Raw genomic sequence first — 27,172 nt, 5'->3', positions numbered from 1 at the left:
TGGTCTCCTTAAAGTGGATTCGTCCTTGCCATCCACGCCGGCAAATAATGGCCGCTAATTGGTCGTCGGCGCTCGCTATAATCATCCCATGAAACGGAGCAACTGCTTTCTTCCGCATCAAATCTACGTGCTAAAAATAAACCCCACACTATTCATCGCTTCGAATACAATTTTGCCGGATGAAGATCTCCCGGGAGCGGTGATTACAACCACAAAGGATTTACAATCTCTCGACTTTGCTTGGGGATCTTCAGCATTGTAGTGGTTCATCATGCAAGTTTTGGGCGTAGGCCATACTTATCTCCTCGTGTCTATCGCACATCCTTTATTCTCAGCTCGCTCATCACAAAAGACAGAGAGTGTGTATTCCTCGATAGACATGCGTAAAAGTGTTAAATAATGCGCTGATGTTTTCTCGTGATTAATATCTCACGAAGATTCACCGCTGTCGGGATTTGTCAATGCATGTTTTAACGTTACGTTAGCTCTCTTCTCGTCCCTTTCAGTCTGCATGTAGCTACATCTTAGTCTGTCTGCAATCTTAGGCGATCAGTTTCTCTGTCTGCCTTTCAATGGTAAAACTTGCATCATTCCTCATTCAGTGAAACTGTTAAACCGAAGCCTGTTTTATCATGAGCAAACAGCCATTCCCTTTATGCCTTATTCATTTCGTCTTCAGTGTGTTCTAGGCATCCAACGAATTGCTTTGAGCGCGACCGTTTGCAGTCAATATTCAGACTTCGCCATACTGTGTCGCAAAATCCTGACCGTGTCAAACCTAAATGATATTCATTTCTCTCTCTCTCTCTCTCTCTCTCTCTCTCTCTCTCTCTCTCTCTCTCTCTCTCTCTCTCTCTCTCTCTCTCTCTCTCTCTCTCTCTCTCTCTCTCTCCCCCTGGTGTCTCTCTCATATTTAAAAAAATTAACGTTTGGCGATTTTAAAATGCTTTATTAACAAGACGCTCTCTCTCTCTCTCTCTCTCTCTCTCTCTCTCTCTCTCTCTCTCTCTCCACAAACTTAACGTTTGGCGATTTAAAATGCATTATTAACAAGACTGTCTCTCTCACCTTCAACAAACACTTTGTGTTTTGCATTTTGAAAGTGTTTTATTAGCAGACGTGAAAGAGCTTACAAGTAACAGAAAAATCGAACTCAATAAAATGACCGACCTATAAATGCAAGTATATGTAAAATTATGAACTCTTTCTGTCACTTCAAGAATCTGACGTAGAGTAGACAAAGCGCCTATAGAAATGGGATGAGATACAATGACAACGCTGAAGATAAACAACAAAGTACACCATATTGATCAAGCTATCCAAAAGTAACATTTCCCGTGAAAAAAATTATAAATTACAGAATTGTATTTTAATCTAACATGAGGCTTGCCCCGAGGGGGGCAAAAGTGATGGTTTCTTTCAATAAGTATTGTGAACTATATCGATTGTTAGTGTAGTTATTTTCTTCAAGCTTGTCGCTAAACTGATCGAAAGATCACTACAGCACGCAAGGCAAACTGAAGTCCATACTCAAAGTCAAAGTGGCATATATAGCTATAAACTCTTTCCAATATAAAATAGCGACATCATTGTAAGTAAATAACACACTTGCACGGAACACAATTGTTTGTGTTATAATTTAAAGGGACTGTTTCTGCAAGTTTCGATGATTTTTGTTCCCTGTTTAAAGGTATACTGTCACCTGTTCCAATTTTGCCACAGCTACCATGGAAAGAGAAAATCTAACCAATCACAGATTTTAAGCGGGTGGCCGCTTTTTAAAAACAGCGCCCTCACATGGGCATTTTGAATACCAAGGAACGCCCCTTTGACCATATATGGGCATATTTAGATTACAGGTGACTGTATACCTTTAACTGCAAATTCTTGCTCTACCGCCAAAAGCATGTCGAAAGACCCACTATTCAGCTTGTCAAGACAACGCACTGTTCAAGTTTACATTTTAATTTTAGGCCGGACTAAAATGCACTTGTCAACAAGAACATCTTACGCAGTCAATACATATGTACATGTATGTCGGCACCCTGAATACAGTGCACCTCGACGCGCTCTGGGGAGAAGAACAACAAACCGTAATCGACATTAAAAACAACAAAAATAGTTTCAACAAAATCATTAAAAGTTTCAGTTACTGTCGTGTAACACTGTTACTGCTACGCTCTCGAGCTGACGAGAAAGTATGTATTTTCAAAGCCCCCTAACTGCTTTTGAAAAGGTAACTGAAAGATAACAATACTCAATGGTTCTCGATGCCTAGTTCGACTAGAAAACATTCCACGCCCATCAGGTATGCAATCTGAACGAAATGAAAGAGTGAAAATGAAATCCAAATGAAATATCCTATTAAAGCCACGATAGGATTAATTTTGGCTTATTCACACATAGACAGAGTAAGAGTAACAGGCGTGAGCGTTCATTGAATGTTGCTTTTGAAAGGCAAAAAAAATTCCTGATAATAAATTTAATTTTTAATGAAATTATGGTATACTCAACTGAAATAGGTTTGACAGGCGTAAATTTTGTTTTCAAGCTAAAGGTTTATAAGGCCAACGGGAAGGTCAGCGTGAATTATGTAGCGCCCTCTACAGATGACATTGTATGCAAAAATATTCAAAGGCCATCATTTTAGGCGCCTTCCAAACACCAACATTTTGATCTTGGGTTCCACTATTTTGGCTTACATTTATGTCTATAATTTTTATACAATTCAAATATTCACAATAATTAAGAATAATCGATTATCACAGGAAGAAAATAAGGGCGCATTGTTTCATTGTGCGTTGATATCACAAAATCCGTTGAGCGTCTATGTCTCTGTTAATATACTCTATGTTGTATCTGCTTGCGGTGCGTTGCATTAGCGACCCATGATTTGTGATACGCAGCCAAGCCTAGATAACTATGATTTATCAAATTTTCCTCGGTAGATAATTTGCTCTTTGGTCGACGCCGATGAACTGTGTTTAATTGCCCCTGCTTGCAGTTCTATTTAATAAACGTGGCCGTCACAACAATTATCAGACGGACGTCACACAAAGGAACGCGTCTTCAAACAGCCTGCATGTTCGACATCGGTCTGGCTAATCTGGTTTAGAATACACGCGTATAAAAAAATCTGTCTGCTGAAGACAAGCACTGAACATCGATCTCCGGCTGTGTCGATCAGTCAGTCGTTGTAAGTCCAATGGGAACAGCCGGCTTCTCAATTTGATAATTGAATGCCGAGCAAATTGCGAGTTCTTCAAAACGAAATGGAAATTTGCCAGTACCCTTGAACTTATCCCCATAGGAACAGATTTCTGGGAAGTAATAGACAAGTAATATAGTACTATGTTAACTATTTGATGCCCTTAAGAATATGAATTATATTACAATGATGTTAACAAAAATCCTGGCGGGCCGCCAAGGTGGTCCGACATAGGCTGCAGTGCGCAATGGGATACGATGCTTTCGTGTTCCGAATATGTTACATTGTTGCTTTGTAATCAGGATGACGCGAGTTGTCATAACAGCCGACAGCAGATAGATCGCCAACAAACATTCCAACAAGCCATTTCATCACGCAGAAAATCCCGTCTTCAGACGAACCACGGTTGAAATCGATCTCGCGAATGTACGTCAGAAGCAAACCAGAGCAAAAAAGATCCGCTCTGTATCGCTAGAGACCTTGGAACTGTATCTCCTCGCTAGATCGTTTAGAGCCACAGATGACGGAGGGAGAGCGGTAATTTCCGCAGGAATCATTTGTTTCCATGGCGATGCCCCTGCACGGTCATTATTGGCAAGGCACGGTGGATTTCTTTCCAAGAGAGCGTGTCGATTCACGATTGTCGAAAACAAGAATTGTGTGTGATTGATAATTTGAGCGAAGGCACGCGGTCGATAAGATCATCTGTTTGATACCTAGTGGGCAATTGTCGTTGCTATTGAGTTTTTTTTTCTCCACACCGGTAACCAATTGGGGCTTTTCGCCTAGGGCATTGTCACGCTTTTAGGGCAAAGTCAAATCACATGAGATAAAAATGAAGTTGAAATACAGAAAAACTTGCTCTTCCAGACACAAAATTTGCCAAAGAGTCGTTCTCCCTGAACCATAAAAAAAAATTAGTTTTACATTCATGAAATTAGAATCACAACTTTTCTTACCATTTCTCGGATGTGAGGACAGCTACTTAATACGTGGTGTATTTCGATTTCTGGGGGAAATCAACAAGGCGCAATGGATCAGTTAGATTGGTTGTCTGTGCTCGGCGTCTGTATGGCGCTCACAATGCATCTGGGTAATCAAGTGTTGCCGGGAAGAGGGAATTGCGAAAGCATAATGGGACATCTAGTATACAGATACTCGAGCGAGTAAGGATTATACTGGGGGAAATCGTCCGTCTTCACAATCATGAGTAATCATGTGTGTTTAAATTGTCATCCCCGTAGTCAGTCTTCAAGGCAAAGTTTCACTTTGTGACCCCATCCGGCTACCAGAATGAGCCCGAGTTAGAAGGAAAAAATATATACGCACGCTGATTCCTATGACCAGCGCTACGTCAAAAAACAATAATTATTGAACACCAAGCATATCGGAGCAGTAGGTCACTTTGCTGATGTCGTATATCGGCTTTTCAGAGTTCATTTTCTGGTCTTTTAAGCGGTTTGCCGTTCTCTTTGGCTATGATACTGTAGATTTCAACACACAGATAAGAGAGGCAATCACTCGAGACAATTTGATCTGGTTAGTGTTTTCTTCGTCACGAAATGTCCACAGGAGAAAAAAAAATGACGTTTCACATGTCTTGAAGATGAAAAACCAAAATAATGTTTAAAAATGAAAGCAAAGTGTTTCAATAAGTAATATACAGACTGATCATAAGACCCCGTTCATTTCTCGGTAGTGTAAATTTTTATGTTTTCTTATTTGACTTTTACGTTTCCATATGAAGTTATCGAGGAAAGTTCTATTTTGCGGGCTTTGAAATCGCACACATATTGCCTCTCTGACGTCTGCGAAGCGGGTAAACTATGTTACAAGCAAAATGTTGAAAGTTGCTCGGGAGTAAGTGATTTTCACAAGTGTCCGGGTACGGCATTGTCCTGCTTTTACGAACAGGTCGAGTTTACATCACTATTCGGGTCTTGCAGTGTCCGTTTGTGTTGACCAATCAGAATATTTCAGATTTCTACATCCTTATAGTATCATTGATGGTTTGTCTGGCTTACACAGTAGCCATAACAGTACGAGCGACCGATGTCCTGTCGTTGACAGTCACACTATACATCAACTTAACAACTGTTCAAGAGCACTGAAGAAATATTTCAATTTTGCGCGTTTGAGCGGTTTTGCTGGTTTTCTTCAACCCCGAGGTTTGTGAGTGTAAGAGCTGTCCTATGTTAGTATCGGCCGTGCAACTTTTGCAAAGTCCCGAGGAATATCGAGCGCCAGTAACTGGATCGTGTCGTACGGATGCGAGAGCACGCGGGGAGGCATGCGCACGCACGACCACTTTTTCGCGCCCAGGTTATAACAGCAGATCATTTTGCTCTCTGGGAAGTTGTAGATGTAGATTCTGTTAGCAACCATGGCAACATCCGTGGCTCGTTTTTGGTCGTGTGAGACGTACTTGTAAAGGTTATGCTTGTTATCGAAGCGCGCAATCTCTTCGAGGGTTTATTTTGTCGATGGTGGCGCTTGATCAGGATGCACTTGTTGCTGGTCACTACAACATACAAATCCTTTCCATCGGTCAACAGGCGTCTGATAGACTGTCCTACGTGCATGTACGGACCACCGATGACCAGCTCCTCGGTAGCGGACCAATCAGTACCGTACGGAGTCTTCAGTTCCACCAAACTCCCCAGATAGATACATGGACACTTGGCTTTGGTGTACAGGAAGTAGATTTGGCCGCTGCAGTGGCACACGTCGTAGAAGTAGAGCTGCCCCGGACCATCGATTTCGTTCGTTTTCAACGTGACGGCGAAGCGGTCCCACCTCTGTCGCAGTTTGGCGCCCTTTTCGAACACATATAGCCAAATTGTGTCGGCAATCTCTGTGCTGCTTGTGGCTTGCCGAACAGTGGCGATCTTCGTTCGCGGAGGACACTTGCTTTCCAAGATGTACAGTCGACCATCGGGTCCGGACGTCGCTGTGATGCCGTTGATGGAATTCGAAGTCGGGACTATCGGTATTTCGCCGTCCCACACAGCGGACTTGGCATTGTATTCGAGGATGACCCCTGAACCGTCGCCGTACATGTGATCTTCGTCCTGCAGGCTCACGTACAAGTTGTGCGCGTGCGCGAACCACCTGCGATTCGCGGAAATCGGAAGCACTCGAGGGAACTTCTCCATCTCGAACCATCGCTTGGTCTTGCTGTCGTAACAGCAGAGGCTGTGCTCGCACTCGGAACCGTGGTGCAGTCGGCTGAGGTAAACCAACGACAGCGCCGGCCTCGTGAACTCCCCGAGTTGGCCGCACTTCCTTGCCACCGATTCTTTTGTACTCTTTCCCTTGGTACGGTAGCCGAAGCTATGCCCCAGGTGTCGGAAATGATCGGCGACGAAGTGGTGGATCGTGCGGTGGACATTCTTGCAGTTGTACTTGCTGCAAAGCCTCTGTTTCGACTCCCAGTTGAAGATGTTCAACTGTTTGCTGATAACGTCTCCAGGCAGAACTATTTGCAGGAAGTCGGCTGCAGCGAGAAGTTCCTCAGTCTGTTCGGGGGTAACTTCCATCTTCCCGAAGTAGAGGAAATCCATCAAAATACGGAAGGCTTCGACCGTTGGTGGAGCGGACATAAACTCAACGGCCTGCCCCTGGCGAATGTGAAAACTTTCCGCCCAGTCGCTGGAGAGAATACCCCTAAAATATCCACTTCTCTCCTTCATCAGGACTGAATGAACTCGGAACAGGTGGTCCTCAACGCGCACTCTCAGGTCGGGTTGGCGACTGTGGGTTGGTGTCCTGTAAGTGACTTTCGTGTACTCGTCATCGTTCGCCTGTTGAAAGACGCTGTTTCGGGACAGTGTGGAGTAGCAGGACGACCGACGAACGGTACAAGTGCTTTCCCTTTTGCCGAATTTGGATCTGCGAAGAACGCCGTTGTTATCAAACCCAAGAAGGCTGTTTTCCCGGCCAATGCAATCGACGCTGCCCGTTCCTAATCGGTCGGGCGTTCCTTGAACGTTGCCTGTGGTAAGGTCTGCATACTCGGCAAAGTAGTCCGACTTTGGTCTCGTTGTTATGGTGACTAGGCTGTGTCTCTTAGTGCCGCGTTTGTAGCCTAGCGACAAGTCGGTCTCATCTCTGCTGCCGCTCCTCCCCCTCTTCCTGTATTTAACGACGGAGTTTTCGTCTGTGGTCGCACCGCGTGACGTCACGGTTGCGTCACCGGCTGTAGAGTCGTGTTTTTCAAGTTTGGGCCCGTGGAGATTGTTTATGACGGCGGTGGAGCCCGAGCGGTCGCCGTACTGCTTTGCATCATCAGCACTTGTTGTTGGAGGCCGATAAGCATGACTTGCAGCTAATCGATTGATTCGGTCAGGGGTCGTCCAGCCGCTGTCTGATGATGACGTCAACCGATCTTCCTCGGCACTTTCTTCAAGGAAGTTTTCAGTTGCACTTAATCCGATCGCACTATCATCTCTTCCGATTGCCGACGGCTCCTCTCGGATACTTTCGCCCGAGGAATCTGTGTTGAGAACGTCGTCGTCGCTTGCGTAGCCCGTCTCGGCCAGTGACACCACTCTTGCGTACTTCAGCTTTGCCAGGTCGTACGGGTCGACGACCCCATCATCAGAATTCGTTCGGTAACCTCCACTTATCTCGCTGATGTCGGCGTCATCCGGCAATCTGCTGTTCGAAGAAAGGCGATGATCATCGAAGATCGGTGACGTCATCACGCAGTCGTCCGTTTCCATGGGGACACACTGCTCATCTTGCTGTAGCAGCTCGTCGTCGATGTACGCATCACTCAGCGGAGCGAAGCGGTCGTAAACCATCGAGTTAGTCTTGCTGCTGTTACCAGAGTCGACATCCTGCAGGCTGTGAGCGGTCAATGTTGAGGCACGCGTGCAAGTGCTGGGCACAGACGAGGTGTCCGACTGGGACGAGAACGACGTACCGTCGTCTTCTGTAACATCGGTGCTCGCGTTGGACACGGAATCGACAAAATTGATACAGTCAACGGACGATATCGTGCTGAGCGTTTCGCTTACACTGCTCAAGTCGTCGGTGTCCATGCTGTCGCCGTCACTAGCGCCAGACAACGGCCTTCCCTTGACCTCAACCGCAAAACTGTATCGTGTCTGGTGAGTATCTTCATATTTTTGGGTCCTTCTCAACGAGCGGTAACCCTCGCCCGGCCCTCTGTTCTTAAACCCGGGCAGGGTGGCGTTGTTTCCCCGGTTGCCGCTGTCAAAGTCGTCGAGACGAAAATCAATTGAGTCATCCCCGCTGGTGAATTCCACGGCAGCGCGGCTACTGCCGCGTCGCATCCTATCCAGGGTACTGTTGCTGCTGCTCGAGGACTTTCTCGAATTTCTTCTGTTCCTCTCCAGCTCTCGTTGTGACTCGCTCCTCGGGAACGTCTGCCCCTCGACGTTCCGTGCCACCCCCGTGTCCTGCGCTCCCGTTTGTTGTTGCCAGTGTCCAGGGGAGGCGGCGCCGTCCGCTTCGCCGCCTTGATCGGCGTCGATGTCATGTTCGGAGGAGTCAGCCATGGTTTCATCGGCGGGTACGACTTTTCCGAATCGACTTTGTCCTGCAGAATGACATAATAATAAAGAAACACATATAAATAATAGTAAAATGAATTTAAAATGCCAATAAAAGTAGCCTAAACATTCTAGTGCTAACAAGCGATCTTGATAACTTTACACATCAGGATAATTTGAATTGTCGTCAAGGTCTTTACGCTTATTCATGTTGATCGATCGATGTGACTAAGTGAGCGAAGAGTGAAAGCAAAACGTTACATAGATCGAAAAGTCCGTTCATCAATAGCCTAGTTGACTTTTATCGGTCGGTCGATGACTTGAACGACTGCCGTGATGTATGTGATAGGAGTGCGTTAGCTTTGTTGTTTTTGTGCGGTATCAGTGTTGAGAATCATCCGTGACAGATCAATAAATTACTCCTTGTGACTGTGTCTATGATCAGAAATTCAAGACTTGCAATATCGGAACGGGCAATAATAGACCAGAAACACAAATATTCCGATCGCATCCTCCAACTTTTCAAGCACGAGATGTACATTTTTTTTACTGTGTTTATTATTTTCTCCGAAGAGTATCGACTCGATATCCATGCTCAGTCTCCGGGGCTCCGTTACCTCTAACTTCATGTACACGTCGATGTCAGTTACGTTAATCGATCCCTGACTCTAAACTTGATTAATGTGCAAATCACTGACACGCTCCCTGTTCAAACACTTACAGACTTTATTTCGACACTAGTACAAAAGATACATAAGACATTGCAGTCGAGAGAGGCGATCACTGATTTGTCAGTTTGAAAATAATCGTTTGACACCGTACACTTCACCATATGAGACGGGGGGGGGGGATACTGAGTATATAAATTTTCTTCGAGGGCTAATTTGCCATGACACAGAGTATAATAAAATTTTGGATGACTTTAATTTATGTATAGATATATAGACGTACATAGATATATAGAAAGATCGATAGATAGATAGATAGATACGTAGATAGATCGATTGATAGATACATAGATAGATCGATTGATAGATACATAGATACATAGATACATAGATAGATACATAGATACATACATACATACATACATACATACATACATACATACATACATACATACATACAATGCCAAAGACACATTTTTTAAAAGTCTACTCCCTACGGTATCAATTATAACATGTTGAATTATGACGATGAAATATAGACGCACAGACACAGAACTTCATATATCAAAATGTCAATCGGTCACTTCCCTACAGAAACCGACACGATCGACATTTGTCAATTTCTACACCGCTGGCCGATTCACGCCTTGCTGGCTAACTTCATCATTTCAAGGCTAGAAAATCCATCAAATCAGCGGCGATTTGAGGAATATTTACTGATAAGACGCTGTAATGCAATTTATCTGAGAATGCCCCCGAGGGATATGGCCTTGCCGATGATTACCTTCGGTTTTCCTCGTCTAACAGTCTAGGTTCTCAAGGTCAGAGAGAAATATGAATGCATGTATGTATGAGAAGCATCGTCGGCAGGGGAAAATGTTTTCGCCATCGCTTTCGATCACATCTCAACTCGATTGTTTGTAAATTTTGATACATTTCCGTCCAATATCAACTTGATAAATGTCCTGATATATTTTGTACCCGTAACCTGTTGAATAGCTTTGTTTTTTAATGAATCATCATGATTAATAAAATTTAATTATCGGTAACATCGAATAGAAAGGAGCATAAGATAAATCGATCGATAGAGACACATCTTTTAGAGACCACAGCTGTGTCCATTTAATACAAGATTTATGTGTCAAGTTGTGGGAAAATCTGCTCTTCCGGTGGTGATATGATTGCTCAATATCAAGAACTTTAAATTAGTTTTTTGCAGAGGTTAGCCGTGCGCAACACTTTCTGTGCCAAACATTTATCCAAAACAGTATTGGCAGTGTTTTTCTGTAGAGGGCGCTTCGAGAGTCCGGGAAAAGACGTTTATCGGTTGCCATTGTTTATTATCTTGTCTATATGGAGAGAACTCTCTCTCTCTCTCTCTCTCTCTCTCTCTCTCTCTCTCTCTCTCATTGTTGTGGTGAGGATATCAAATAGACTACAACACTAAATTATGCTATCAAATAATGCCACTAAATTAAAAAGAAAATTTCCACACTGATGTCCGTTCGTAACTCGTACCTATAACCAAGGGATCATGGAAACCAAAACACGAACGTCGCCACCGAAACTCGTTGCGTTTTACGTCAGACCCAAAACGCAAAGTTTGGAAATGCGAAAATCCGTCGAGAAAATTACGCTTTCCTACCGACAGAATCGATAGCAAAATAAGGGTTGTTAGATTTTTTGAACAACAAACATTTCAGATCGAAACCGTTATTGCTATTGAGCATCACGCTCACAAATACACATTATGCGACTTTACAAATAATTATCGTGACAAAGCTGTCCCGTTCTATTAAACTCAAAATCTGCTAAGCCTGTCAAATATTTTTTTCGCATTTCACAATTTGACATTACACACTATCTCCCGACTTTCATTTGATATTAGTTTCTTTTAAAAATCGCAGTTTATTGATTAGATGTCCAACTTTTAAAGAGACATGATAATTAAGGGCCATGATACAAATATAATTAAAGAATTGGACATTGGTATTTCTATCTAGCGATGCGGAACAGCATGAAGTTATGCGTCGACCGTTGGGCAACCTTTCAGGTTACGTTTCAGGAATAGTAAATAGAATTCATTTGAATTTCATGACCTGATTTGACCCCACGAAGAACGTAACCAAGGCCATTTGGACGAGCAAAACTCACATGCCTCTCTGATTAATACAGCAGCGAGGCTTTGTTTTATTGCCATCGATTCGTCAACCATGGCAGCCTGTGTAATACAAATACCAGTCCACGGATTACCTGCCCTGGCTATCATTACTTCGACCCCTCCGAGATGTCGCCAGCGAGTTCGACGTCTTTATTAAATTTGATATACGGGCGACCCGGCAACGCAGCCGGGGATATGAGTTCATCGGTGCGCGAAGGTAGAATTATTGCTCTCCGATCAGCGTCAGCTGTGTGTCCTGGGTTGATGGCCGTCAGCAGCCGTTTCAAATAAATCCGTTTCTTAGTCGGGGAGGATACAAGGGAAATACAGAAAAAAAATACAGTTCATTTTGTCTGAAAATTTTTTTAACGAGAAATTCTTTTTGACTAATCCCATTTTATATTGCTCGATAATTTTCAAACCATCACAGCGCTTTACAAAATAGAGCATTGCTTGAGCAGTGCTTGAGAAAAATAAATTATTCGCACGTACAAGCTACTAAGACACAATAGACATAAGGGAAACGACCTCAAATCAGAGCGTATAACATCGGCCATTCATCCAGTATTGTACGCGATAAACAAATATCTATTTGTTTTGACTTGAGGGCGCAGTATCATAAGTAACACAATGTTTACCTTTTTTTGGCTGAGCCTATGATAACACACTGCAAAATTTGGGATCCTTGTAAAAAAGTTTCATCAATCATCCGTTTTGTATGATTGATACTGATACTTTAGCAGATTTTGTTACGACCTTTTGTAGACTTGGCGAGGTAATCAGATTTTTCTGCCAAAGGGCAGCGGGGATACTAGTCATGTGCGCCCGGGGCCAAGTCAATCAATATTAATCACATGATATCAATAGCAATGATTACTGTGGATAACATTATTTTTTCAAACAGGTCCTTGAAATATCACAGTGAGTGGGAAGCAAAACAAGGAAATCTTCGAAATGTAAATTGAATTCGTAGCGTTTTCCCTGAGGGACAGCTTAGTTAGAAATTCGGAACAATATCGCAATTATGACATTCAGGCCAAATCTGAGCGCCGCTCATTGAATTAATGTAACGCACGTATACGTGTGGGCAGAAAGTACAAAAGGTCAAACCAGGTGACTCAGTTCAAGGTTGGTCAATGTTAGAGTGAAAGGAAACCGACGATCAGTATATTCAACATTTTTGTCAGGACTGCGCTTGCGCATACAATCTGTTGTCATTTATGTTGTCGTTTTAAACAAACGAAAAGCGAGGACTATTTCGAACATAAATGCGTGTGTACTTGAGTACGACAGCGAGACACAGGGAAGTCGTAAAGTCATACAGTCTGTTAAATATAAATACAAACCAAGTTGAAGCAGAACTAATAACGTAAATGCGCTCAACATCTTTGGCACTTAGGGAAAAATTATGTTTGTAGCCCATTCCGTGAGCCACAGTCAGAAGCTCACTGCAGCTGCCGTTGCCAAGCAACAACAACACGTCGTCCCTCTCTCATATGAATTTCGACGCGCACGCGATGAAGTCCCCCTCCCCAGCCGCTCCCTCGACGTTCTCTCGCGTCAGCTCTCTCGTATATTCAGAGTCTTAAAATCGTTGCGAGTAACTTGGGAAATCAGTCAGTGCAGTTTTGTGTTGGAAAATTAATGAAATTGAATCCACGATATGACTCCGTCGTAAAAAATACTGGCAATATCTATTTATGTACCCAGCAGAAGTGCAGCGAGTGAAGTGCTGTTAAAGTCGTAAAAATGTCATATAACAGTAACTTTCGTTCAGCGATAATGAAAACGCACAGGTATAATTCATTGTTCCACTTAAATGTACACCTCTGCATCACGGTCATCAACACCGATTGAGCCATTTCCTGAACTCCGACTTGTTTCATTCCAACTATTAATTTTGATGAGACCATCAATCATTCTCTTTGTCTGCCCACTGAGGCTTCTATTAATGTACTGATTTCTGTGTCTGATGCGCGGCATTTCCCTTGTGTGCGAGACTCCTTTTATGAATGTTGTACTGTCACCTGTCTAGGTATTTCTAAGCGTTTGCCGCGGTGTCCTTGTCAAACTGCCAGCACGGTCCTTTCTGTTTGTCATTCCTTTGACTGTATGTATGTATGACGGTTATCTAATATCACAACCTCACCTAGAGACATACAATTTTCCTAAACCTAGTTTTGGAGCTGGTTTGGAGAGTGCTACATACAATAAGCGAGACCAGTTACTGTAAACTACGTTTAAAATCTTGGACATTTAGATGGAATAGAATTATTAATAGTTGTGAGTAAAACTGTGCCGCTATCGTACAATGGGTTGCCAATGCAACCGGGCACTTTGATCTAATTCTACTCGGCGAGTTCGTGGTAATTTGGTAAAAAGCTTTTGCCTCGGAGACTTTTAAAACTCAAAGAAACGCGGAAATGCGCGGTCTTATCATTACACAACACCTATTATCGCACATATCCCCCGGTACTATGCATTTCACTTGAACATTCTTTCCGCTTGTCTTTACATATGCCGTCTATAGATACATACATACATACATACATACATACATACATACATACATACATACATACATACATACATACATACATAGATACCTACCTACCTACCTACCTACCTACACACACACATACACACACACATACATACATACATACATACATACATACATACATACATACATACATACATACATACATACATACATACATACATACATACATACATAATTATGTCTATACGTAGGTACGTTCGGATGTACGTACGCATACCTACAGACATTTATACATGTAAGTTAGTCTTTGTAAATGTATGTATGTATGTATGTATGTATGTATGTATGTATGTATGTATGTATGTATGTATGTATGTATGTATGTATGTATGTATGTATGTATGTATGTATGTATGTATGTATGTATGTATGTATGTGTGTATGTATGTATGTAGGTAGGTAGCTAGGTAGCTAGGTAGGTAGCTAGTCAGGTATACGTATTTCATAGTCTTAGCTTTAGGTCTGTGTACGGACTGATCTCGTGGTGGCAGCCATATCTTCTATGCCGAAAATCAAATAACACAATGCAAATGTTGAGTGGTGACCCGATTTACGTGTCCCGGTTTTTTTTGATCAACAACACATCTGTATCCCAATAACAAATTACACTTCAAGTCGAACCAAAAGTGCATTTGCCCTCTTCCGGGGTTTGTTTGATCTTCACGACAAACGAGTTTACCGATTACGAAGGGCGACGCCCATTTAAACCTAGTTCTTACTAATAGCTCTGCAGAAGCACGGTCTCTCTTTTGTGGAGGGACTGTGGCAGAAGTAATCAGAAAACGCTAGGATATTTGATACTGATGCGTTTTTAAACTTAACGTGATGATGTTTTCTTAGATTGCTTGACTGAAATGAGTTCGCTTTGATATTCGCCGTCCAGAATTTAATACCTGCTTATTGCTCGTCGATTTGCTGTGGTAAAGTGGTTTCAAGCTGGTCGCCTAGCAACATATTTGATGTTGTGGAGAGTTTGTATGTGCCGGGGCAAAACTCGATCGTGGAGCCCTTTCTTTCTTTTGTCAATCTTAGCGAGGCCGTATGCAGGTCTCCACTCAGGGAGATTCCGAGGTTTTATTTGGGTGCACATTACACTTACATATATACAAGTTGCAAATGTTTATCGTTAATATTTAACATTTTGATGTGTTTTCTTGACCTCATTTGCTGGTAAACGGTGACGATGATGATGATGATGATGATGACGATGATGATGATGATGATGATGGTGATAATGATGATGGTGGTGATGATGATGATGATGATGATGATGATGATGATGATGATGATGATGATGATGATGATGGTGGTGATGATGATGATGATGATGATGATGATGATGATGGTGATGATGATGATGATGGTGATGATGATGGTGATGATGATGATGATGATGATGATGATGATGATGATGATGATGATGATGATGATGATGATGATGATGGTGATGATGATGATGATGATGATGATGATGATGATGATGATGATGATGATAATGATGGTGATCATGATATTGGTGATATCGATGATGTGTAAATCACCATCATCGTTTAATATACATGCCATTTCCATAAAATTCCAGAACGTCACCAAGGTATTGGTCCATTTAAGTTCGCGTGCTTCCTTTTGCCCTGAACCAATATGTCAGGTGGTATGATGGTTACACATGGCGGGACACAGAAGGAATGTAACAACACCCACCCCCTCTCATTCCGTAGGAAACATGCTGGATAATCTGAGTATAACATTAGTTGCGGCCTGTGAGCCTTGCAAAATCACGTGACCACATAGCTGTGTCATCGCCATATAGTGTACAGGTTGCCATAGAGTAGGGAAATGGTGGTTCAAGGTACAGTTGCCATTCATGATTATTTTTCTTTATTTTAAATCATTAATTATACATAATCGAATCATCACTGAATTATACTTTAATGAGTGACTAGTGATGTATGTTGATGGAGTTGAATTCCAACAGCATAAATTAAGTACTATGCCAATTTAAATCGATTTGATTGTCGATACAAATGATTACGTTCGGCCGACTCATTAAAGTTTACACATATTGACCTGATAATGTCTTGGTAGTGACGCTTAAACCTGCTTTTCTGGGCATGTTTGCGATCCCATGGAAGCCACAGGAATACCATCTTCGCTTGCCAAGGTCTCCGCTACGGGCAGCTGGATGCTTCCCGAAATCGGAAGACTCCTGTCTGGCTAACGAGCCGTGCGAGCGGACGATGCAGGAATACTTGACGGAGAGACAGAGACAGCGAGACATGCAAACTAGTAGATACATTCACAGTGTGTGACTGCAGGAAAGCAGAGGCCTGCATGGTGGGGAGGTATCAACAAGCTAGGCAAACTTTCTGATATACTGGCCATTAACAGACCAGCAGACTGAAACAAAATGCCTGCAAACCACGTGACAGCGATCTACGGCTATGTTGATAGAAACTTGAGTTGGGCATGCGGGCAGGCAGACGGCAAACAGACAGACAGAGAAAATACAAACACTGGTCAGTTGAGCAGGTATCACCTATGTCAGTGCAGATAAAACAGCGTCAATAACTCGGTACGTGAACGACAAAGTTTGAGCGCGATGAACAGATGTAATGTGTTCTCTAGAATAGAACGAGGATTCATCGTTCTTGTCAAAGAAAGAGGGTGGTTGAAGCGTCTAGAAGCGAGTTGAGTGACGGCGTGTTAGCACTGTTAGCAGATTCAAGAACACGGACAACTTCAAACACCAACCAGTAGATTCATTATCAGCTCGCGGACAGCTGACTCAATTCAGCGATTTGTGTTGGCGCACGTAAAAAACGGCAAATGACACGACATCGACCATTTTTCCCGTCTCACAACACACTTGATTATATCTCACGACCGTGTACTGTGATCCAAAGGTGGGCGCTGCGACAGCAGTAGAATTTATCTGCAACGTGCTCGAAAACACAGCCATAAATTCTCCAAGCACTCGCTCGTCAAATTTACAACTTGCACGCTCGATAAAACCATGTTGGGCGTACTGCTCGCTGAAATGCGCAGGCAAGGAGAAACGTGAGTAGGTTTGTCGTATTATTGGCCCCGAATCATGGCGCTGAGAGAGAGAGAGAGAGAGAGAGAGAGAGAGAGAGAGAGAGAGAGAGAGAGAGAGAGAGAGAGAGAGTTGATATTCCAACTTGCGTGCTATGCACGAAGGTCGCTTTTATTCCTTTGGTACACAGTCCGTACATCGCATGCGCATTGAAGCCAGAGTTGAAGACTGAGAATATCTCCCTCAGACAGTGATGTCAATACATCGATATATGCCACTGCGTGCAGGAAGAGTTGCAATGAATAATATCCCCCACCCACCCACCGAGGGACTGTGACTGCACATGATTTAAGCATCATCGATACAAATTTTGAAGTTGAAATCAAGATAAATGATATGAGCAGACAGATAGTAGGCGACAGATAAGTATATGTAGTAGGGAACCGAGATAGGGAGATTAGAGCTATTGTTATCGCAATGCAGTATCAAGCTGGCAAATAGTTTCTGTAAATCAACACTAATAGCACCGAACAAGATCAAATTACGTGATCGTATGAAACACAACTGCATGGAGCATATTGTATTTTAGTTGATAATGTATTCCGGTTGGCGACTGGTTATAGATGAAAGGCAAACGAGATAGGCTGCATGCTCCAGGCTCACGTGTCTTGTTCTAATGGTCAGATTTCAATATCTTTGCAATTGCATATTCTACATTATCCGCTTGTTGCTTCGCTGATGTGCTGACATTTCGACAATGCTCCCCAAAGTAATGAAATGAGTACAAGTGTCGTGTGTTTTGTTGTTGTCGCAGGAAACTATATCTCACGGAGTCGCTTCTTCTACACAGAGACTTTCGTATAACCGGTCATTGATCTCCGTACCGCAATAATAGCACTTGGAGCTTTCAGAGTTAGAGCCGTGGCGGTTCAAGATCCCATGCCGTGATTATGTTTAAACCATTGACGATTGAATAAAATCTCAAACAAATGTGTGCCACCGGTAAAAACCGAATAAAAATTGTCTTTTAGAAGACAAGAGTAAATAAATCGCAACTGATAAACGCTAACGCCTAATGATTTAAAATGATTTACCCAGTGCACATTTCACCCTATCATCATATAAATGGATGTGGATCAAAATAATTGTATGTCTGCATTTTCTTCCGCCCGGCCGTTTTATCTGCTCTATTTAGCTACCTGATTCACTATTTTCCACCAGGCAAAATCGTTCTATACATTTTTTTTAAATAGCTAGAATGAATTATCGGCATCTTTGCTCAGATTAGCCCACAGACATCATTTTACGGGTCGAGAATAACTTATCGAATTACCCGCGCCACGGTCAGCCTTGCTCTGAGTCGGACTTCGAAAGATCGCTAATTTTTTGGCCAATGTTGTCTATAGGTCGCTCGCGGTCGTGTTTTCCTACTGTGTAAATAAGTTAAACATTCGACAATGCACTACAACTTTCGGAAAAGCTTGGGAAAATGTCGTAACAAACCACTGCCGTTTTCCCCGATAATAGCGGTGGCCCAAATCCAAGGATGGCACACAAAGAATTTTATTTAAATGGCCTTTATTATGTATGTACAATACACTAACTTTCGGAAATGCTCGGGAAAATATCGTAGCAAAACATTGCCGTTTTCCCCGGTAATAGCGGTGGCCCAAAGCCGAAACGACTGCCCTTTCAGATATCAACAAGCATTAATCGTTTCCATGGTGACCATTTCAAATGTAGCGAAAATACGTGATCTATCCTTCTTTTTATCATTACTACTTTGTCGAATATAATTAAATAGTTGAAGGACAGCGCAAATAAACAAAAATGAAACTTTACTTCGATATCCGTTTTCTAAACGTTCGTCATTACGTAGGCCATTAGGTTGCATGACATGTCATTGCGAACGATAAACATCTCTTAATGGCTACCGTTTGTATTGTTTCATGAATGTTATTCCAAATACGGTAACTGCTCCGTGCAATTCAGCAACGATACGTCAGAGCAATTCGTTTAATTATTGATTTTGTTATCTTAAATGGTTTGCTCTGCAAAGCGGTTTATGTCTAGTATGCATAGTGTTGAAGGGTTTTTTTTTTATTTGCAATAGGTACTGGGGCCAGACTTCACTGACAGCACATTGAAAATATGAACAATATTTATGGCTATAAATTGTAGGTCATACAAACAAACGGCAACCATCAAACTACAAATTCCACCGTATCTGTCCAGTAGATCTGATGAAATTTTGTCAAAATTATCTTGTGTTGAATGTCTTACAGTATTACGACGTTGGTTTAGAATTATTTTTCACTTTTATGTTGGGCACAAAGGCATCAGACGGTCTTGGCCTTTGTATTTTCGGTTCTCCACACGTGACCAGCAATACAAGACCCCGGCAGCTTTCATCGCAAAAGCGCATGTACACGCACCTTGACGTCATGCCTGTGCAACAGTGAAGAAATTTGCACCAGTCCTTTTAGTAATATTTTTTCATTCAAACGTCTCCAAGACGGTCCATATGAAGAAAATAAATATCTGACTTTTCGAACGGTCGGTATGGTGCTTGCAGAACCCCAGACTGAGAGACGAGATGCTAAATGTCGTAACACAAAGCGCCTTTTTTATATGTATGCTGTGTGGTACGATTCGAAGTCACGGCCTTTAGATCGGCGGCTTGTAACATGTTTAGCCCGCCAAAGGTTAAATGGCGTGTTCATTGATTTACTAATTGAGAATTTTGAAATATTAATCTGTAAATAATCGTTGCAACTATGATCACTTTACGATGTGTGTTACGTTGCAATTATTGGAAATCGGCTTTTTAATATGGGAATTGAGTGGAGAAATTGAGGGCGCAAGTAAAGACGTCAAGTTAGTAATTAAAGGGTCAGTAGCTGTATCTTTGTCTAATTTGCCAACTGCAGTTTCTTGATCTACTACTCCCAAAGCACAATGAGATACACATTATCCAGTTTGTCTACACTATACCTGTGCCGTTGTAGACTGCATTGTTATTGTTGACAAGTCACGTGAATTCTGGTCCGGACTAGAAATGCATTCTATAAACTCTGCGTTGACATGCTAAGTAGAATTTCAGTATGCTTTGCGAGTAGAAAAGGACTTTGGTAATGACACACAAAATAAAAATCGCGAAAACGAAATCATCAAAAGTGACAGATAGTGGCTCTTTAAAGCTCAACAGGCTGTAATTTCAATTCATTTCGACCCCAAAGTTTTATTCAGTTTGAGAAATAAAGCGCCTTGTTGTCCTCCTGAAGCAATGTCAAAATACCAGGTATTCGACCCGCATACCCAGCATGTATGCGTGCAATATCCTATGTTATTCAAAAGTGAAAGGTCATAACAATTCTTTTTTTCAACGATAACGTTACGTTTCGTTTACAGTGCTCGGTGTTTGCAAAGCTGGTACTTTGCAATTCAACACTTGAACTTGTAGTGTGAAGAAGGGCGATCATGCTTCTAATCATGAGAAAACAATGATGAAATTGTAACCAAAAGGTAGAGCTATCGTCCCTTTTACATCAAACACGCGATTGGAACTAATTTGGGATAATTGGATGGTGAAGTAATGTCGATTTCATCTACAAATGTAATCTCTTCTGCTTTTCTTTTTAAAGTTACACACTTGTTTTTATGAGTAATTTGTAATATTGCAACATTCAGCTATACGGCACATAACACTTTTGAGAAATTTGCAAAATATGAAAATCCAATTATCCCAAATTAGTTCCAATCGTGTTATCGCAGAGTAGTTTTTTCTAAGTTTCTGCGTCATTTCCGTGAAATGGTTGTCAAGTCTGCAGAATTCAACAACATCCTTGAATTGACGTGAATGAAAGATTGTAAGAGACCGGCGTATAAGTTTCATGAGAAATAACTGGGAAGGACTGTGCTCAAATATTTTCACTGTACTATGACGCAGTAAAAATCCCTTGTCCCACTTTCCAGGCTGTCATTTGGGGAACATGACAGGTGTGTACCAGGGTAAAAATAATACGCATGCGCAGACATGATTCTTGCGAAATGACACACATGATGTTCCAACATTGCAAATTATAAGAACGCCGCTTGACAGAAACTAAGCACGATGTTTTCACGTAACATATTCCAAATTTCAAGTCGCCACCAACGATTTCTTGTAAGTTGCTCCAAATCATTTGAAGTTCGACCGTTGAACTTGTGCTAGTGGTGTTTGTTTTTGATCGTTCGCCGCACATGCGTGTTGAAACAGGTTGTCTGGATGCAACCTGTCCTCGAGCTTATTTGTAGGTCGGAAAGGTTATCGGAACTGGACATCTAACATTTAAATCAGACGCCTGGTTCGAATATTTTTTCAATTTTGGTTTCGAGATTGCCGTTCAGTCGTTTCTGTTTGAAAAAAAACTTAATACCGACCGAGGTACATCACGTCATTTGTTGGACTTGGCGATGTAACGGTGCACCGTCGGATAAATAAACATTGGAGTACACAAGCTTGTCAATATAGGTGTGTACACATGATAGCTACACACGCGGCTTGTCTACGAGTTTGACCCGCTTCTTCCTATCGTCTGTAAAGATTCCCACTGGCAGACAGAGCGACAGGGAGCATAAATACAGAGAGCGGCTGATGAATCGCTGAGAACATACCCGTCACCCGTAGACTGTGCGTGCTGTGGCGTGATGCACGAACGGATCCCTTGTATAGTTACGCAGACAAACAAGAAGAGTTCAAACAAGTCGACCATGCAAACATGGCTGTTTAACTGAAGAAAATTACAGATACATATCTACTCTTTCAACTTACATTACATAATAAAACGACAAGCCAATAAAAAACGTTTCATGAATACAAATAAGAAATCAAAAATCCCACTGGTCAGAATTTGACGATAATATTTTCTACACTTATATGAGTTTAACTTAACTGCCCAGATTGCACGCGCACGCGACGAGAGGAAGTCACAAAATTTTCGTTCTTTTTGCACGGCGTCACGACAGATTAAACAAAAAGTGCACGGCTGTATCGCTATAAAGGAGGCTTGGTGACACGATGTCGCGAGTGATCTCTGCAATATAATAGCCGGGGCACTTTTAAGAGTTCTTTTTAAATCTCCCTAAAAACCCGGACGCTGCCGATTTTCTTCCGCCCACTTAATCCACGCAACTAAATGAAATACGGAGTACATTTTATCCTTGAACTTGTCTCTGAGGACAAGGGAGTCCTTTTCTAGTTGTACTATACTAGCGCCGGTAGCGCTTTCATAGCTTTTTAACATGTGAGTGTCAATATGGTAATAAGACCAGCCACTGACTAGAGCGCAGACGATAATTACTACCGATGAGAGAACAAAATGGCGGCTGTCAAGTACTCACCGTTTTGCCATAGCGTATAACCGGATCTATAATGATCTTCTTGAGCGACTTTTCACGCTCTTTCTTCGGAGTCACACCCGACTTAATCTTCCGGTATAGGAACATTTCCAACTTTGTAGTTTCTCTGACATTTACACTGAGTACATACAGTATGAATAGAGTATCGCTCACATCTTCTTCACAGGAAGGAAAATGGCGAGATGCGAAGTAAGCGACGCCATTTCAGGTACATGTACAAGTTTGGGCAGGGACAAACACACCTTTGGCCTCATTATTAAAGTTACCCCTTTGATAGGTAGGTGTAGCGGTTTAATAATTAAACGTATTCATGACGTCATGGACTTAGTAACCGGCACCAGTTGTTCTGTTTTAGGGGCACGGCTTCCAGACTTTTAGTTTACAGTATATTTGATTGATTTGTAATGGAGATTTGTCTAGTATTTGCTCAGCGAAGCAGGCGGTCCTTGCAGCCGGACAGAGATAAATTTCTCACGGGGGCATCAGGCAGATATCGTTCGAAATGTACGCGTGACCATTGGATGCATGTCATAAAATTCACCAGATTCATGCGTTGGCGGGTCGGTCACGGAATAAGAGCAACCTGTTGAGCGGCGGGATTTGCCACCGAACAGAACTTCCCCCTTGCTTCGACGAGATTGGCTCAGTTCCGGGCCAAGTTTTCTTCGAAAATCAACATCAAAATAAGATAGACATCGGCTTCTCACAGTCGGCACAGTTCAGAGTTTGGCGGTATTTACACGCCAGTGTATCATAACGAAATAGTCGGGCTTTTGTCTGTACAGGGTCAATTTTAGGGTCGCGAGAAATGTTTGGATCGAGAAGGATAGCGCTGAGGCCAGGCATGACACTATGGTTAATTAGTATACTACTTTGTCTGCAATTTCCTTGGAGGTCATAGTTCAGTATTAAAATCAATCCCAAACGATGGGGAAGTATTTTGCCAAAATTATAAAAAACTCATATCTGACCCTAGGTCAGAAATATGTGGTTAAAGAGAAGTACTTTTGACACTGTCCACATAGAAGATATCGATTATACGGGCAATAAGTCGGTCTGAACTATAAAATTCTATAGAAATTGTATGACTTTAGTCGGCGCCATATACTTTCAAGTTTATTATTTTTTCAAAACATCGAGGCCGAACTACATAAGTGTGTTTTCGTCACATCCCTTGAGAAAATAAAGTTGGTCGGTAGAATATATTGGTTATTATTTAATGGAGTGCGACCTATAAAAAGCAGCAAAGTTTAGCAAAATCGTGTATGATTTAAAATGTGTCTAAAATAGTTTAAAAACCGGCGGGCGGGGAAAGGGGTTTAAACAGGGCAGGTCGGGCAAAACAAATTTCATTGTTTGGACTTAATAGTACAGGTGGACTGCCGAAGAGATAAACTCTGAGATGAACGTAGATTAAAACCACACAGAGAGACGCGTCCACGTTGACAGCAAGTGACTAATCGGCACTTAAAGACCCAGATTGAGATTTGACATTTCTGTCAAAAAAAACCGCCTACTTGTGTCCGATGTGTTGTCATCGCTGACAACATGGCCCCTCGTAGAAATGGAAACCACACGCCCCAGCGGAATTGTCGGTGTCACTAAGTTTAAGAGCCGCCGTCAATTTCGATATTCGCGGCTGAGCGTACAATACTTTGTTCGTAGTCTCGAGACTTACTCAAGACAGCTGATGACATCTTTTGAAAGTTGTCGCCTGATGATGAAATTACCCAAACACAATGGAAACATTACTTATGCGTCCCAGGATGCAAAATTAAGAAGCCGCTAGTAAAGTCCAGCTCTCTTTCATGCGAATAATTGATATGTATTTAATTATTTATGACAAGAAAGTTTTAAATCAGATTTGATGATTCCTTACATCGAGGCAGGCTGGTAAATATTTTAAAGTGTGGGACAAAGGTAAATTCCCCTGGTACAGGCGAAACTGTCATCATTAAAATTTTGATATATTGAACGTATAGTATAGAGAATTCACTATAACGCAATCATGGATAATGGTGTTGAGTTTTTCTAACGTCCACCTTCCCGCAATATAAACTTAAACCTTTTGACTTACTCTTTTTCAAGAAGTGATCGTGAAAGAGAAGTTTCTTTAACATTGTACCCTATCCTCACAAATAGATATTGTACATCCCCGGTTTTTCGCTCTTAATTTGTCCTACTAAACTATGAGAGATCAAGAAATACAAGCCTTAAAGTAAACATAGAAGCAGAGAGAGAGAGAGAGAGAGAGAGAGAGAGAGAGAGAGAGAGAGAGAGAGAGAGAGACAGACAGACAGACAGACAGACAGACAGACATGGAGGCAGACAGACACATACAGAAGAGAGACATAAAGATAGAGATCGATATAAAACAGAGATAGGCAGAGATAGGCAGACAGTTAGACAGTCAGAGACACACAGACACACTGATATAGAGATACATCGTTCAGTTGGTCTGGGACAAAGCAATTGATGTGTCTATGGATACACCGTCTAAGTTTCACGTCGACCATTCAACATAGTCGCCAAACTCGATGTTACTCCAGAGGTAATATAAAGATTTGACGATTTTCTTCATAATCTCCTCCTCACCGACGAGAGCCCAGATTTATTATTATCTGTACAGGCAGGGAAGGACTGGTGAATTTGAATCTTAGAAGGAGGATTACCTCCCTTAGGTTTTGTGCAATTTTGCCGTAAATAAGCTGTGCCATACAGTAACGTCAACCCCTCGGTCCATTTAGTGGAGACGCCCCTGCTGAGCTGACTTTCTCGCTGTCCATACGATTACTGCAGTTGTCATCTCGAGTCTTACGCGTTGGGCTAATGCTAATCTTTTCGCAAAATGCAAGTTTCCGAAACAGTTCGATATGTTTTAAAATAAATCCACGGCGGAATTGCGTTCTCATCAAAACGTTAATAATTGATCAATTGTGCGGGGAGAAAGCAAATTACTTAGTCTGTGCAGTATCGAAAAGTTGATGGAAGGTCGAATTATTTCAGACGAAACCGTATGAAAACGGTATATTAAAAACAGGCGATATAAAATGCTGACAAAGAATGCAGACACTACGCCATCGAAGTTGCAGGTAGTTAAGCGGCCCGTCAGTTGAAAATTCCCTCCTCGTAAAACGATTATTTAGCAACGCATCCGGCAGGTTACATTGAGGAATAATTTAGAGGTTGTTGTTTAACGACCTTAACTCATGGAAAGCCAACCTATGCATAAAAAATTTACATTTCTTCATTTGTTTCCAAGATTAGTCGCCAACACAGCATAATGTCATCGTTCGACCTGCAACGACCTATTGCCCACTAAGAAATACGCCATTGTTAAGAAGCGAATGTTCAATGGCATATAAATATTGCTACCGACTCGACGCGACGGATTCTTCTAATAAACGATTGCAGGTTAAGAGATTACCATTTAAGTAGATGTGCGAGAACAAACTCAAATGTCGAATTTGATAAAAAATACTAAGGGTCCGTTCGTTTTCTATATGTAAATATTTTTGGCGCGCGCCTGTAGGTCACCTTCGTCAGAGACGGACTACTCCCGCCCGCGCGTTTTACCATCGGTATTTTCCATTTCCAGCAGCATTCATATGCAAAATTTGTACGTTTGCCAAAAATAGACTCTACAGAGACAGATTAAATGTGACACTCGTTTTCCATCTCGACTGTGTAGTTACACCAAAACCAATAGCTGAAATGAGAACAGCGCAATTCCATAAGACTTAATGGTGTCATGATTTCTAACAACGCTTGAGAATTTATCAGCGTCCATGTTATTACGACTTACATCGGTTCTTTAAGTAAGGTCATTATTCAGACAACGGATAAGGCATGCTGCTCAAGATGAAGTTAGAATGCTTAAATGACCGTGCTCGTTGAAAAATTGTGATGAAAATCGCACTCTCGCCACGTTACCATGGCGACATCTTGTAGGTATTTTAATACCCCAGAGGATAGCGCGGCAGTTGATGATGGAGGCTGCCTTCGAGATTACGAGCTCCCGAGTTCAATGTCACAGGCCAAAGACATTGTGACTAAAATACAGCCGCGATGTCTGTCGCATCTTAAAGAGGCAACGGCCGAGTACTATTTCGAGGAATATAGCAGGGATACAGCTGTGAGTTCAATACCTTTAAGTAGACCGCTTTCAAGTCGCGGGTAGGAGATATTCATCTCTCGCCGATTCTCATCTGGATATTACCGCGAGAGTAATGCAAAGCTCGCAAATTAGCGGGATTCAGCTGCCGCCAATAGATGTACCCGATCACAGGTAGTGCTTTGAATGTGTGCACTGCTTACAAACCCAGTGGATTATCATTTCACGCCGTGTTTACCACAGACAGCATTCAAGCATTGGCCTTTTCGCATTTTTCCCGCCATAAGCGCATCGTTTAAGAAATGCTAAGTTCCACGTCACCGAATTTGGCAAACACACTATACGCATGTCAATAATATCTCAGTGTGTGATGGGCGCGTGTATGCCCATAAAGCTCGCGTTTAGCTTTATGTCAAAGGCAGGCCATCTTACTTACTGTAAAATCGCGGCGATGTATAGAAATTAGTAAGGTATTGATTTTTATTAGTTTGTTGAACATGCCATT

At 42.1% G+C, this 27,172-nt stretch overlaps 2 protein-coding genes across 3 annotated transcripts in view; one reads left to right on the top strand and one right to left on the bottom strand.

Moving 5' to 3' along the window:
- The window catches only part of LOC139115846 (uncharacterized), a 100,604-nt gene that overhangs the window by 42,879 nt on the left and 30,553 nt on the right, over positions 1-27,172 (top strand). Inside the window, exon 1 of one of the 2 annotated variants that reach the window (XM_070678236.1) lies at positions 7,948-8,322. The exons of the other annotated variant lie outside the window; for it this stretch is intronic. The gene's annotated coding sequence lies outside the window, so the exon portion shown is untranslated. Of the gene's footprint in view, positions 1-7,947; positions 8,323-27,172 lie in introns of those variants that run through there. 2 annotated transcript variants of the gene reach the window in all.
- LOC139115845 (uncharacterized) lies at positions 1,070-22,791 on the bottom strand. The gene is made up of 2 exons (XM_070678233.1): positions 22,536-22,791; positions 1,070-8,774 (listed from the first exon to the last, which is right to left on the bottom strand). Exon 2 carries the CDS (start codon positions 8,731-8,733, stop codon positions 5,545-5,547), a length of 3,189 nt encoding a protein of 1,062 aa, XP_070534334.1. The 5' UTR covers positions 8,734-8,774; positions 22,536-22,791; the 3' UTR covers positions 1,070-5,544.

The sequence above is a fragment of the Ptychodera flava genome, chromosome 17 (assembly GCF_041260155.1).
Source record: "Ptychodera flava strain L36383 chromosome 17, AS_Pfla_20210202, whole genome shotgun sequence".
NCBI lineage: Eukaryota > Metazoa > Hemichordata > Enteropneusta > Ptychoderidae > Ptychodera > Ptychodera flava.
The sequence above is the reverse complement of the archived record's forward strand: the minus strand, read 5'-3'. Positions and strand labels throughout refer to the sequence as shown.